Genomic DNA, 13,387 nt, shown 5'->3' with positions numbered 1-13,387 from the left:
ACATTTGGTTAATGAGGTCAGATAATTTTGTTATGTGAAAACGAGCCATCCTGACTCCCGGAATAACAAATGAAAAACAATTCAAATAATAATGCACCCCCCCCCCTAATACTAACGGCCTAATTTATGTACAAAAAATTAAAGAAAAACAAATAATTTATGTAACACATCAACAAAAGAAAATCACTGAATTACGGGCTCCTGACTTGGAACAGGCACATCCATGCAGAATATGGCGGGGTTAAACATGTTCTCTTGCCGATTATAAATCTGAAATAAAACCGGCAAAATAGCAAACCTCTGTATAATATTAATTAATCGCTTTTTTGCCGAAGCCTTTATATTTAGACACAGATTTCTTAAAACTTACAAATCAATTCTAGCCGTAGAATTTATAAATCAATTTTAGCCGTAGAATTTATAAATCAATTCTGGCCGTAGAATTTATAAATCAATTCTAGCCGTAAAATTAGAAATCAATTCTAACTGTTCTAGGAGTAGAACTGACCAAAGATTTGGTCAGTTCTAGGTGGAACTGTCTAAAACTGTTCTAGGGTAGAACTGTCAGGATCAGTTCTAGCTAGAACTGTCTAAATCAGTTCTAGGTAGAACTGACCAAATCAGTTCTAGCTAGAACAGTTATAACCTAGAACTGACTAAAAGGTGTCAGGCTGACAGTTCTACATACTGTTGTAGAACAGTTCTCCTGACAGATTCTGACAGAATTTAAGAGAGGTTAGAACTGATCTCCACTGTAGCTGTACAGTGGAACCTATGGGACTACAATCTAAGTAGACATATGAATCACCTAAAATCAGCTTATATTTTCATGTATTATTTAATAATTTTAACACATTTAAACATTTTTTGAATTTGTTTTTAAAGCGAATTTTTTGTTCATTTATAATTATAGGACATCGGAGGGGTGTACGTCGGTTCGATTCCCACCCTAGACATTCATTTATATCGGCTGGTGCAAAGCGGGCAGTTTAGCTTAGTGGCCCCACACTGACTATGTTGTTCCTATGTCACTTATAAAATTCAGGCGACCTCGTCCAGGTCTTGCCACCTTTGTTTTTCTTTTCGAAAAGCATACACAACAATTGTGATAATTATACCATAGATAGCTATGGTATAATTTTCGGTTATTGATATTTATACTCTTGTTACATTCTCATAGGTTACATTGTACAGCTATAGGTTAGTAGATATATAATGACTTACAATATGAATTGGGAAACTGGGCATCTGGTGTATTAAAAAGGGTACCGTTTATATTATCAGAGACTTCATCTATGAAACTAATTGTTCATTCGATTTTAAACACTTACCTCATAAAAACATAAATATATCTCAACATTATACGTGTTATTTACGGACTTATTTACACAAAAATATAGATGTAATTATTAAGGCGACATGACACAGTTATTTAAAAGATAAACTGTGAACAAATAATAAGGTGAATGTATTCTACATCTAATCTTTAACCGAGGTTAGGATAAATATGTATCACTACGATATAGTTTTTTTTTTGTTTTTTTTTTTCTGTGTAAAGTCAAAACTAATCAGTCAAAGAAAATAACAGGCTTTATAAAGATGTTTCACATATTATTTAATTGGTTTTGATCATTATTGAAGGCCGTACGGTGACATCTTGTGGCTTAAATTAACGTTATTTGGACTACTGCGATTAGTTGTCTCATTCGCAACTACGACACATATATTTAGGGAGCTACCATTTGATTTTAGGGGGTGGGGGTGGTCTTGGGTCAAATTTGAAAATAGGAAGGACAGAACTTTTTGGAAAAAAATAAAAGCAGAATGAGCAACTTGGCAAAAAAAAAAAGGACGGATGACAAGAGAAACTAATAAAAAAAATGCAAGACAAAATTCATCATAGACCCATATAAATCAAATGGAAGCTCCTATATATTTCTAGCAATCAATCAAGTTAATCCTGCCAACAAAATGTCCTCCAAAAAGTTTTACGACACAGAAGTAGTTTGATCGCACTTCGTACACACATTTATGTTTATCCAGACATATTCAGTTGGCACTGTAGTATTCGCATTCCGGATTTTATTCTTTCTTTTGTGTACCCTACTTTAGTCAATGTATCTGAGCAGTGTGATTGGACAACAAAACCCGTATCTAATGAACCTACTTTTTCCAAACTAAGGGATGATTCAGGCGTAGAAAAAATTGTTATAACTGTGCATACATATGAAAATGATTTTTTTTTATTTTGTATTCACTACATGATAAAAGACCTAAAAGCACTACTGACCTTAGGTTTATAAAGATAGCTAAAAAATAAATAAACGGTCATGATGCATAGTTAAATTAAAATCGGAATATAATCAGTTAACTTTGTCATGTTTGTATGTAGAAATGTAGTTATGCCGTAACTACAGCAGGTTTTCGAGACAACCACACCACAAAAGATGTACAGGTTAATGACTCAGAAATGGAATCAGGCTGTAACTGGCTTATAAATAAAATGTAAAATAAATTCGTGGCACCATAATTGTATTTATATCTACCCTTTGTCAAAATACCAACACACCAATTTCAAAACGTCAACAAAACGATATCAATACATCATTGAACCAGTATCCAAAATAACTAACCGGTATCAAAACGTCACAAAAAATAGATTAATAAGGTCAACAAACAGGTATCAAAAAAAAGATGCCATGCGATAACGTTTCGGAAAGGCATGTAATAACAATCGAAGCATGTTATGTTTCAAAATTTAGAGCAGAAAAACGTGCAAATATCTCCAAAACAAATATAGACCCCTTAATTTTACTGATAAATCAAGTTTAGAAAAATTACATTTGTCTTTCTGTCAATATATCTTCGGAACAAGAAAATCTTCATCAAACAGAGCTGTAAAATTAGTGCTAGGGAGATACCCACTAGAGATGCATATAAAAACTCAAAGTATACTATACTTACTTTCAAGATTACTAAATTCTGAAATTAATCCATTATTATACGAATCCTTTTTACTTTCTAAAAGTTTAGATAATTCAGGTTGCTATACCTGGTTTACATATGTTAAAAATATTTTGAAAGAGGTAAGCATGGACGTATCCATTCTTGAGGGAAACAAAAGAAAAAATACTCAAAGTTGTTAAAAAAAACCTTAAGGTAATAAAAGGGGGAACCAAACCTATATAGTGAATATAGTGCACAGATACGATTTAAGGGATATTAGAGCGCCCGAATACCAAAAAACGGCCGAACCCAGGGGCGGGTCCAGGTAAGGGCGTAATGGGCGTACGCCCCCCCCCCTTTAAAAAAAAAAAAAAAAAAAAAAAAAAAAAAAAAAAAAAACTATCGTTATAATCTGCTAGTATTGTATTGAATGATGGCAATTTATCATATTCATTAATTAAACACATACTCTGATTTCTTTTTATACTGATTCCCCAATTTGAGAAGGCAAGAGATGAGACTCTGGAAGTCGTTTTGGGAAAATCAATAGGACAAACCAGAGTCAATAACATCAACCTTAACTGATGTAAGGGCATGCTCGACTTTATTCCCAAACATCATGAAAGTTCTCTTCTTACTTGCTTTGACGAGCGTCACGTCAAGCTCCACCGAAAGAGCTAACTCATCCCTTAAGTTGATCAAGAATGATTTGAGAAGCACCATGAAGGAGGATCGCCTAAATGCTCTGCTTCTTTTATATATTCACAGAGACATTAAACTTGATTTTGATAAAATTATTGACGATTACGCCATGAGAAATCCACGTAAAATGGTTCTTATGAATCCACTCTAGTAATTGAAAATGATAGTCCGTCAGTATTTTTCTGTGTTCATTTTAGGTTTTGCGTCAAGGTACATGTATACTAGAAATATGTATATTTCCACATTAAAGCAATACTCAGAACGAAAGAACTTTATTCTTCAGTGTTTATTTGTCTTGTATCATGTGTGTCGTTCAACGAAACCCGAACTTAATCAAAAATAGAGGGATTACTTCATAATTTGATGCTAAATTGTTGAAATTCAGGAGCTTCTGAGCTTCCCCATGGACCCTCAACCGTAATCACGCCTCTCGTTCATAAAATCCTGGCCTAGGTATTGAAATGTTAAGTTACTCCTTATACCCTTGAGTTTGGAATTTCTCGTTATTGGTCTACTGCTGTTAAGATCCATCCAATCATTTTAATATACCATAGACAATTAATGGAGAAAACTCGGCATAAAAAATGTCACACCCTGACACTTTAACTATAAAATATACATGCTCCAAGTCAGGAACCGTTACATTAGTGCAATTCTCTATTATTTTATGTTTTTAAGCCAAAAAAGGTCCAAAAAAATTTTCGCCTCGCTTCGCTTGGCGAAATATTTTATTCTACGCCCCCCTTTCAAATATCCTGGACACGCCCCTGGAACCTTATAAAAAAAGACTTCCACAAGCACGTTATGATCGAGTTTTGAACCCTTGAATCCCCTAAGTATGTGCGACAATTGTACCATAGCTCCTAGATAAGTGGATTTGAGATGCATGATCAAGTTCAATTTTACGTAAAAAATAAAAAATTCTAGATAAAAGGGATAGGCATAAAAAATATCCTATCTGTTTATACCTTAATACTATATATTACAAGGACCAGACTCAGTGGCGGATGTAGAACTTTTCCTAAGGGGGGCCCGCTGACTGACCTAAAGGGGGGGGGGGTGGGTAGGGGCCCCTCCAGTCAAGCTTCAATGATTCCCTATATAATCAACCAATTTTTTCCCGATAAAGCCCCCCCCCCTTCTGGATCCGCCTATGGACCTCGCATTCTAATCGAATCCCTATAGCAATTCATTACAGACATTACACTTAACAAATCAACTTAACGATCTTTGAAATAACTTATTCTAAAAGGTTACGAATTCAACCCTGTCATTTATTCTTTGAACATTGTTTATATTGGGATCAATATTGTTTTTAATAGTAAAAAAAATTCCATTGATCTACACTCTGATGATTCCTGTATCTTGGCATTGCACAATGTCATGTTTTTTTCCTCTCTGTTCTTAACTATGTTGGATATGCAATGATGGATAATTTAGTCTGAGATACATTTTTTATTAGTTATTATTTTTTTTTGGACTAGCTGTCAGTAATTGAGACTTTGTGCTTTGTTGAAGGCCGTACGGTGAGTAGCTGTTTTAAATGTCTGTGCCGGTCATTTGGTCCCTTGTAGAGAGTTGTCTTATTGGCAAGCATACCATATCGGTTTTTTTTTTTCCTCATTTTTACATATACAAGTTGATACTAAATATATTCAATTTCATAAACTTGAATAGTGAATAGTGCAAAAAAACACAGTTTACTATTCATGAATTTTGAATAGTGAAAAGTGAATAGTGAATAGTGAACGTACTTCAGCCCGGTCTTTCATCAAGCGTAAAACTGTCTTAGGGAGTTGAAAACGACCAGTAATAGAACGATAAATAGATAATCGAATTTTCTTCTTATAGATATCGTAAAATATATCAGCCACTCGACACAATGTAAAGCTTTTTTGCGCGTTCGCTACGCTCACCCACCAAAAAGGTTCACACTGTGTCTAGCGGTCGATATTTTACTATATCAATTTGTAGAAAAATATGATTATCTATATCTTTGACGTCAGAGATTTACTGGAACTTTTGTGATGTCCAGTAATGGCGGACAAATAGCGATAAGGTTTATTGGATCCAGTAATAAATCTGTTTGTCCAGAACCAGCTGTTATTGAAAAAAACATACATTAACATGGCTAAATCCATTTTCAAAATGATGCTAGTTTACAAGTAGTACTTGCTAACATATGCCATTGACAATTATTAATCATCTCATATAGTACAACATGTAGTAATAATGGTCATAAAATTGTAAATACTTCCTCCATGCTTCCAGCTTCAAAATTTTCAATGTTTCAAAATGCAACTATAGGAAATGGTACCATAACATATACGGAGGTAGTAATGCTATTGTTGTACAATTATAGTGTATTGTTGGATTCATGATTAACTTCTTTAAAAAGTTTTTGACTGTTTTAGTTATTTCATTTGTTTATTTGCCTTAAATAAAACCATTTTCGGAAGTATATAATAAAGAGATTAATACACGGCCTTTTCCATATCGGCCCGGGTATTATCCCTCGACCCATATCAGCACATCGACTACGTCTCGGACTGATATGAGGGGTCTCGGGATGATACCAGGGTCGATATGGACAAGGCCATGTATTTATCTCTATGTACTAAACATACTTTCATGTATGTCCCTGTCCCAAGTCAGGAGCCTGTAATTCATTGGATGTCGTTTGTAATAAGACCATTAGTTTTCTTCTCGTTTGAATTGTTTCACATGTGTAATTGTAGGGCCTTTTATAGATGGCTATGCGGTAAAGTATTTGCTCATTGTTGAAGACCGAACGGTGACCTATGTAGTTGCTGATAATTTAATTGTCAGTTGGAAACTTCTGGAGAATTGTCCCATTGACAATCATACCACATCTTCTTTTTTTGTATTTCAACATATTCTGATTATCCATTAATTCGGCGCTGCTCATTGCTTTTTTCTCTCATAGCCGAGCAATCACGACGTCTTCATAACAATTTCAAATGACTTCTATAAGAGCATATACATTAAATTTGAATTTTCAACAATGCGCTTGAATCTTAAACATATATGCTATTTAAATAAGAATATAAAATCGTAAAATGAATAAAAGACGTCCAGAACTTTCAAAAATATATTTGTATGAAAAAATGTACGATAAAAGTTACCATGGTGACTGACTACATATACTTCTTTGTGTATCTATAATTCATTTTTAAAGTTTTGTTTAATATGGAATACCGATAAATGTTACATATTTGTTTTTCGTTCATTTTGTTACATAAATAAGGCCGTTAGTTTTCTCGTTTGAATTTTTTTACATTGTCTTTTCGGGGCCTATTATAGCTGACTATGCGGTATGGGCTTTGCTCATTGTTGAAGGCCGTACGGTGACCTATAGTTGTTAATTTCTGTGTCATTTTGGTCTTTTGTGGATAGTTGTCTCATTGGCAATCATACCACATCTTCTTTTTTATATCATGTAATTAAACAATTGATAACTGTACGAATACAAATCATATTGCAAATGTAAATTTGAACTGCGGGAACAAACGTCTCTTGTTTCACATTAAATAATCATGTCATATTCTTTCAAAATGGAAAACTCAAATTAAAGTTCTATACAAACTGAAGTAATAATTGCTTTTGTTCAGAAATACATGTGAATTTTAAACTTCTATTTAAAATTGAATTGCTCTTTTGGGAAATTTAAATCCACAGTTTTAATTGATCTCCAAAAGTGCATCTGTTATTGAACATCTTCCATATATATATATTTCCATCAATATTTCAGAGAACTATCTTCAATTTCAAGTCCGTGTATAGCCGAAACCGTAGCGGAACAATTGATAAAAAAAACTACGTATTTACTTGTGGGAATTGTATCCAAAGTATTTGATAGTTACAATGTTTTGCTTGACGGATATACTTGTTTAGAAGTAGACTTGAAATTTGTAAACCAAACATGCATAACATAAACTATTTATTAGTTTTATAAAATGATCGAAAATAAAGGACTCAGGAGTAATGTTAAATAAAAGGTTATACAATATCACAATAAAACACAGACGACACTCAGAGGCAAATATACTGAATTCAACTATAGACAAATTTCTAAAAAAAAAATTATATCTTTATATTTGTAAGAATGAAAAGATAATTGCTTTTCCTATAAAACAAATCCGTGGCATACATCTGATGTTTGTACTTCTCTGACCTGGTATCTTTCGCTCCTCTTTTATTAAAAGTTAATAATTATAGGTTGTAGTACGGTCTTCATCACGGAGCATTGGCTCACACCAAACTGCAAACTATAAAAGGCCCGAAATTACTATAACTAACGAAAAACAGATATGAACCACACCAATAAACGATAATTCTAATGCAACAACATTTGTTACGTTCATTGGGCCATTCCTGTTAATATCTGCTGAAGGGGGATGGATGGTCCTTTCTGAGGGGTGTACAATTTATACATCTTAGGGTGAAATTTTGGGTTTTTTCATCTTATATGCAAAAATTTCTGAGGGTCTTGCAGCAATAAATAATTAAAAATAATTACATCTTAGGGGTTACAAAAAAAAATACTTATTTCAGATCTTAGGGGTGTTTTGGAATGTAGACAGTTTCGTATCATGCATTATCTGGTATTGTATTTAAAATTCTGATGGGTACAATCCTTGCAGTAAAATATTCTGATAGGTCATTTTTTCCCATGAAAGCCCGTGTATAGCCGAAACCGTAGCGGAACAATTGATAAAGGACTCAGGAGTAATGTTGAATAAAAGGTTAATCAATATCACAATAAAACACAGACGACACTCGGAGGCAAATATACTGAATTCAACTATAGACAAATTTCTAAAAAAAAAATATATCTTTATATTTGTAAGAATGAAAAGATAATTGCTTTTCCTATAAAACAAATCCGTGGCATACATCTGATGTTTGTACTTCTCTGACCTAGAACAATTTAGGTTCAGACTTTATCTACAAAGGTTGGAAAAACAAGTGGGAACGCGTATTCTTGCATTTTTAGATTTATTTCCTCTAAAGTCATTGTACTCAAAAGAATAAATATTTGAAGAGTGACACTGAAATGATAACTCACGAAGGTGCTAAATTTGAATTATCGAAATTTCCCTCGACCTGCTCGTTCGAGTTTGTAGCATTTAAAATATGAAGAAATTCCAAATTCCGTAAAATATCTTTAACGAATTTAAAGTATGCCTTATCTCCATTCAGTTGGTTATAAATAAGACATTAGTTACTTCTAGAAACTTAGACAAAGTTCCTACATTTAAAAACAAAAGATTGGAGTATATTCGTAACTGCTACACTTACATTTTGACCGCAATGCGGCATCATAAAATCCTATCTATAAAAACAGCCGAAACTCTTCTGAAAAGCTATGCAAGATACATACAATTTTTTGAAAATTAAGAATAGTCGTATATCAAGTTACACTGGTTCAATTTTTAAATGTATAAATCATGCAGATTAAATAAATGGAAATATATTAAATTGTTTCAGAATTGGCATATTCCCTCTGCCTCTGCAAAGAGAGGAGTGCCTGTCCAATTCAAATTTTTTTATTGACTGGTAGAACACTGTTTTCCAGAAATGCTTCGTTTTTCGTTTTCTTCTTTTGTTGCATCACATTAAGTTGACTGTTAAAAAGCATGAAATTATTTACAAGTGATGGAATCAGTATAGCGAGCATACATACACCAATTACTGCGCATGCAGAGGCAACTAACCTTGCCGGCAATGTTTTCGGAACGATATCTCCGTACCCTACAGTTGTCAAGGTAACAATTGCCCACCATGATGCCTGTGGGATGCTTGTAAAAGCAGGATCACGTGTGAAAAAGGCTAAGGAGGAAAATATTAGCACTGCTGTTAAAAGACAAAGTAACATCAAAAGCAAATCTTTCAAACTTGCACGGATAGTAAAGACTAAAATGCGAAAACTAGACACATGCTTCAACAACCGAAAAAGTCTCATGACTCGGATAATCTGCAGGGATTTTATCGCTTCAACAAACGTGTCCTCGTATTTCTCTCGTTCGTCGACCCCGTTTGCTATCATGTCAACGTACATCACTATTAGGGACACGGCATCCACAACAATGAAAAAGTTAAAGAAATCTTTCCAGGTCAAGGGAAAGAAAACAATCCTACAAATGATCTCAATTGTAAAATAAACAATAGTTATCAATTCTAAATAGTCCAAACATTCCACTCGACTTGTTAGGTCTGGCAAAAGGTCGATTATTGTTTCATTAAAACTGCCCGCTTCTTTCCATCCGTATTTTTCTTTTTCTATTTCATTTAAATATTCTTCCCATTCACCTTCGGTTAATGATTCATAAAACATCGGAGACGTGCTAGCCACAAGAATGAATAAAGATAGCAGTACTATTAAATTGCTGAATACCATGAAAATCTGAAAAATAGTGAAAAGAAGCGAATTTAACATTTATACTATACACATATATATATATGTTTCCTTTGGTTTATTGTCAAAACCTTATAACAATGTTCAACAGACTCTGCGTTTGCTACATGTGTTTTGTTGAATTGCAATCTGACTGACAGTTAATGGTGCATTTATATCTATACATGCATGTCTATATTCATCAGCAAATGTGTCAATTCCTTGTCGTTTAATTAAATTTTTTTTTATGTAAATCACTTTTATTGAATATCTGTTGTCTTAGTAGCGTTAGTCGGAGAATCTCTGGTATTAGTTACTGAATTTAGAGAAAAACCTCAGTCGAATATTTAACGTAATAAAAATCTACATTCTTTAAATATAGTGTATATATCAAGTGTAGAATTCATCAGTATATATTATAAAAACTTTTTACATAATATCAATTTGCCTATATCAGTTCACATTATTTCATCATTTTTTAAAGAAATTATTTAAAAACAAATTAAATGGCAAGCATAAATTTAAGAAGTCACCAAATATTTTTAACACAACTTTATTATGTAAAAAATAAAAGTTGAAATCTGTATGTTATATAACGATAAAGATATGTGGTAGGAAAACCAATGAGACAAATGTCCACCAAAGTTCTAATGAAGTTTATACAAGCAATTATAGGCAACTATAATACACCCCACAACAGTAAATACAACTTACCGTGAAGTCGAATAAAATGGCCCCGACATATAATATATATAATATATATTTGTTACTCACCTTTGCCATGACTGAAGTGCTCGGATATTCCATAACTTGCCACATTTTTGCCTGTATTGCCTTCCATCCCTTGCCTTTGCTAAGAACGTTTATTCTTTCCTTTCGCGCATGTCGCTCATTTTCATCTCGTTGTAAAACTCTAAATGTTTTTTCATCATCCAAAAAACTTTGATATTTAGTTAAACAACAAGTTGCTATTTCATTTTCAGGTATTCCCCAAAATTCCATTTCCTGTCGAAATTTCTTTGGACAGACGTCAGCTGGGATATGTAATAAATCTCCTCTTATGAAGTCCAAAATATTGGATGTACATGTTGAATGTCGTTGGAAATGAAAATCAACAACAGTTTTGTCCTCAGTGAAGGCAGATATTATCTGTCTACCAGCACTTGACCCATTACACGAAATTTTATCCAAAATTGTTTTCGAAATTTCAGATTTGTCACCCTTGTTATATATCGTGTAAATAACCTTTTCCATGGTGTATATTTGTAGGATGTCTGAATACCACAAATGCTATAATCGAAGTGCAGAAATCAATAAATATTATGTAAAATAGATTTTCACCAAGTACAAATCGACTCGCTTTTATTGATATTCTATTTCTTTTGCATGTACGACCTATAGTAGGCTTTCATAAATGAATTTTCAAATGTGATGGTTATCGTCTAATAATCACGAATTTCTATTCCAACAGCAACGTTTCAGATGTCATTCCATTTCATGCAAACATACTTTAAAAGACTCAAAAAAACAATCAGAAAATTGATTTTAGTATGTGAAAGTGATGTATTAAAATATATTATTATGGAACCGATGAACCGCTGTTTTAAAATGTAAATTTTTAATCAGTATGATTGTCACTAATTGCCTTTACAGTAACTTTCGTATTACAAATTCACATAAAATACATAATCCACAACGTCATACTGTTAAATGTGCATTAAACTGACAAGTGTTACAAGGATACTTTGAATGTTCGTGTGTTCTGTATCTCTGTGTGTGCATGAGTTGTGGTATATTTATTTTCTTGTTCTTTTATAATTCTGTATGGAATTCCTCTAACTTCATGTAGAATTGTTGTACAATTTATCAAAAACATCAACAGCACTTATTGAGGGATAATAATCAATTACAAGTTTTACATTTCCTTAAAGCTGTGGACTGCTTCGCTCTATCCTAATTTAATGTAATATGTGTGCATGTGATATTCTTAGATAGTTGATTGATATAAAATGGATTTACTTTAAGAGTGTGCGTTACGGGTCTGCCTCTCTGGAGGTGTGTCTTGATTAGGAGAAGTTATAAAATACAGATAAATTAATGCTTTTGTGAAAACGTTGTATAGGGCACGGAGCCCCGATAGGGACATGCAAAGCAAAACAAATATATTGTGTGCACAACTTAAATATATTGTGCGTACAAAATAATATATTGTCCGCACAAAATAATGTAATGTGCGTACAAAAACATATATTGTGCGCACAAAATAATGTAATGTGCGCACAAAATAATATATTGTGCGCACCACTCAAATATATTGTCCGCACAACTTAAAAATATTGTGCTCACAACTTAAATAACTTTATTGTGCGCACATCTTAAATATATTGTGCACACAAAACATTGTTCGTTAAATTCTATGACCTTACACATGGTATGGGGCTTTAATGTCTCCTTTTTAAAGTGACAGAATGGTGAAATGCATAAGATTTAAAATCTTCTTTTGAAATGGGGATAGATTAAAAGAAAATACGCAATTTTTTGGCAAAAAATCATCCCTGCATTTTTATCGTCACCTGACAGGAATACTGAATAAGTTATGTGTATTTCGTCTGAAACTTGGTTTATTGACCGATGTGTTGGAAGCTGCCACATTATATCAGTGTTAATTTGACCGGTTTGAAACAAACTTCGCAATAGAGCGAGGTCACTATCGAACTTATGTAGACTTTGATAATATGGTGTTAAGTGTTTTATTGTAACAAATTTAAAACTACTATTAAATTCTAATTCGTAAACTCAAACGAATATAAAATATTAATCAAATAACCACAAACTCTCACATGGGAGACGTCACTTGCATTTTATTATTCGTATATGTATAATGAAATCAATGTTTTTGTGTGACTACATCGAACATTCTCAGCTGGTACTGGTTACCGCATACTAAAGATGAACAAATCTGAAAATAATTAATTTAAAATTATTATATTATTTATTTAGAAAAGTGCTACTGGTCACTTTAACTGCAATGGCTTTAAACTACCTGAATTAACTCGTGCATGAAACTTTAAACCCCTTTCAAACCGACCTTACTATAAATAACTCAACACGTGTTAATTATAAACAACAACAACATTCTTCATGTTCGACTTTTGTACAACTTTGATAAATACATTTAATTTTTGCACTTATGCATTATACTTCATGTCTACAAATCTCTAGATTGCGTTTATGTTGATTGGTACAAGACTGATATGTTGCTCAATTGACGACTGAGATTTAAGGAATAACAGTACTGTAGTTGAAGAGTTGCCACCGTCA

The 13,387-nt window shown here is 32.9% G+C and overlaps 1 protein-coding gene across 1 annotated transcript; it reads right to left on the bottom strand.

Moving 5' to 3' along the window:
• Positions 1-7,594: 7,594 nt before the first annotated feature.
• On the bottom strand, positions 7,595-11,450 carry LOC139496126 (potassium voltage-gated channel protein Shaw-like). The gene is made up of 2 exons (XM_071284590.1): positions 10,841-11,450; positions 7,595-10,075 (listed from the first exon to the last, which is right to left on the bottom strand). Exons 1-2 carry the CDS (start codon positions 11,318-11,320, stop codon positions 9,209-9,211), a joined length of 1,347 nt encoding a protein of 448 aa, XP_071140691.1. The 5' UTR covers positions 11,321-11,450; the 3' UTR covers positions 7,595-9,208.
• Between the last annotated feature and the right edge of the window lie 1,937 nt (positions 11,451-13,387).

The sequence above is a fragment of the Mytilus edulis genome, chromosome 11 (genome assembly GCF_963676685.1).
Source record: "Mytilus edulis chromosome 11, xbMytEdul2.2, whole genome shotgun sequence".
Classification (NCBI taxonomy): Eukaryota; Metazoa; Mollusca; class Bivalvia; order Mytilida; family Mytilidae; genus Mytilus; species Mytilus edulis.
Note: the sequence above shows the minus strand (reverse complement) of the source record. Positions and strands in the feature narration are given on the sequence as shown.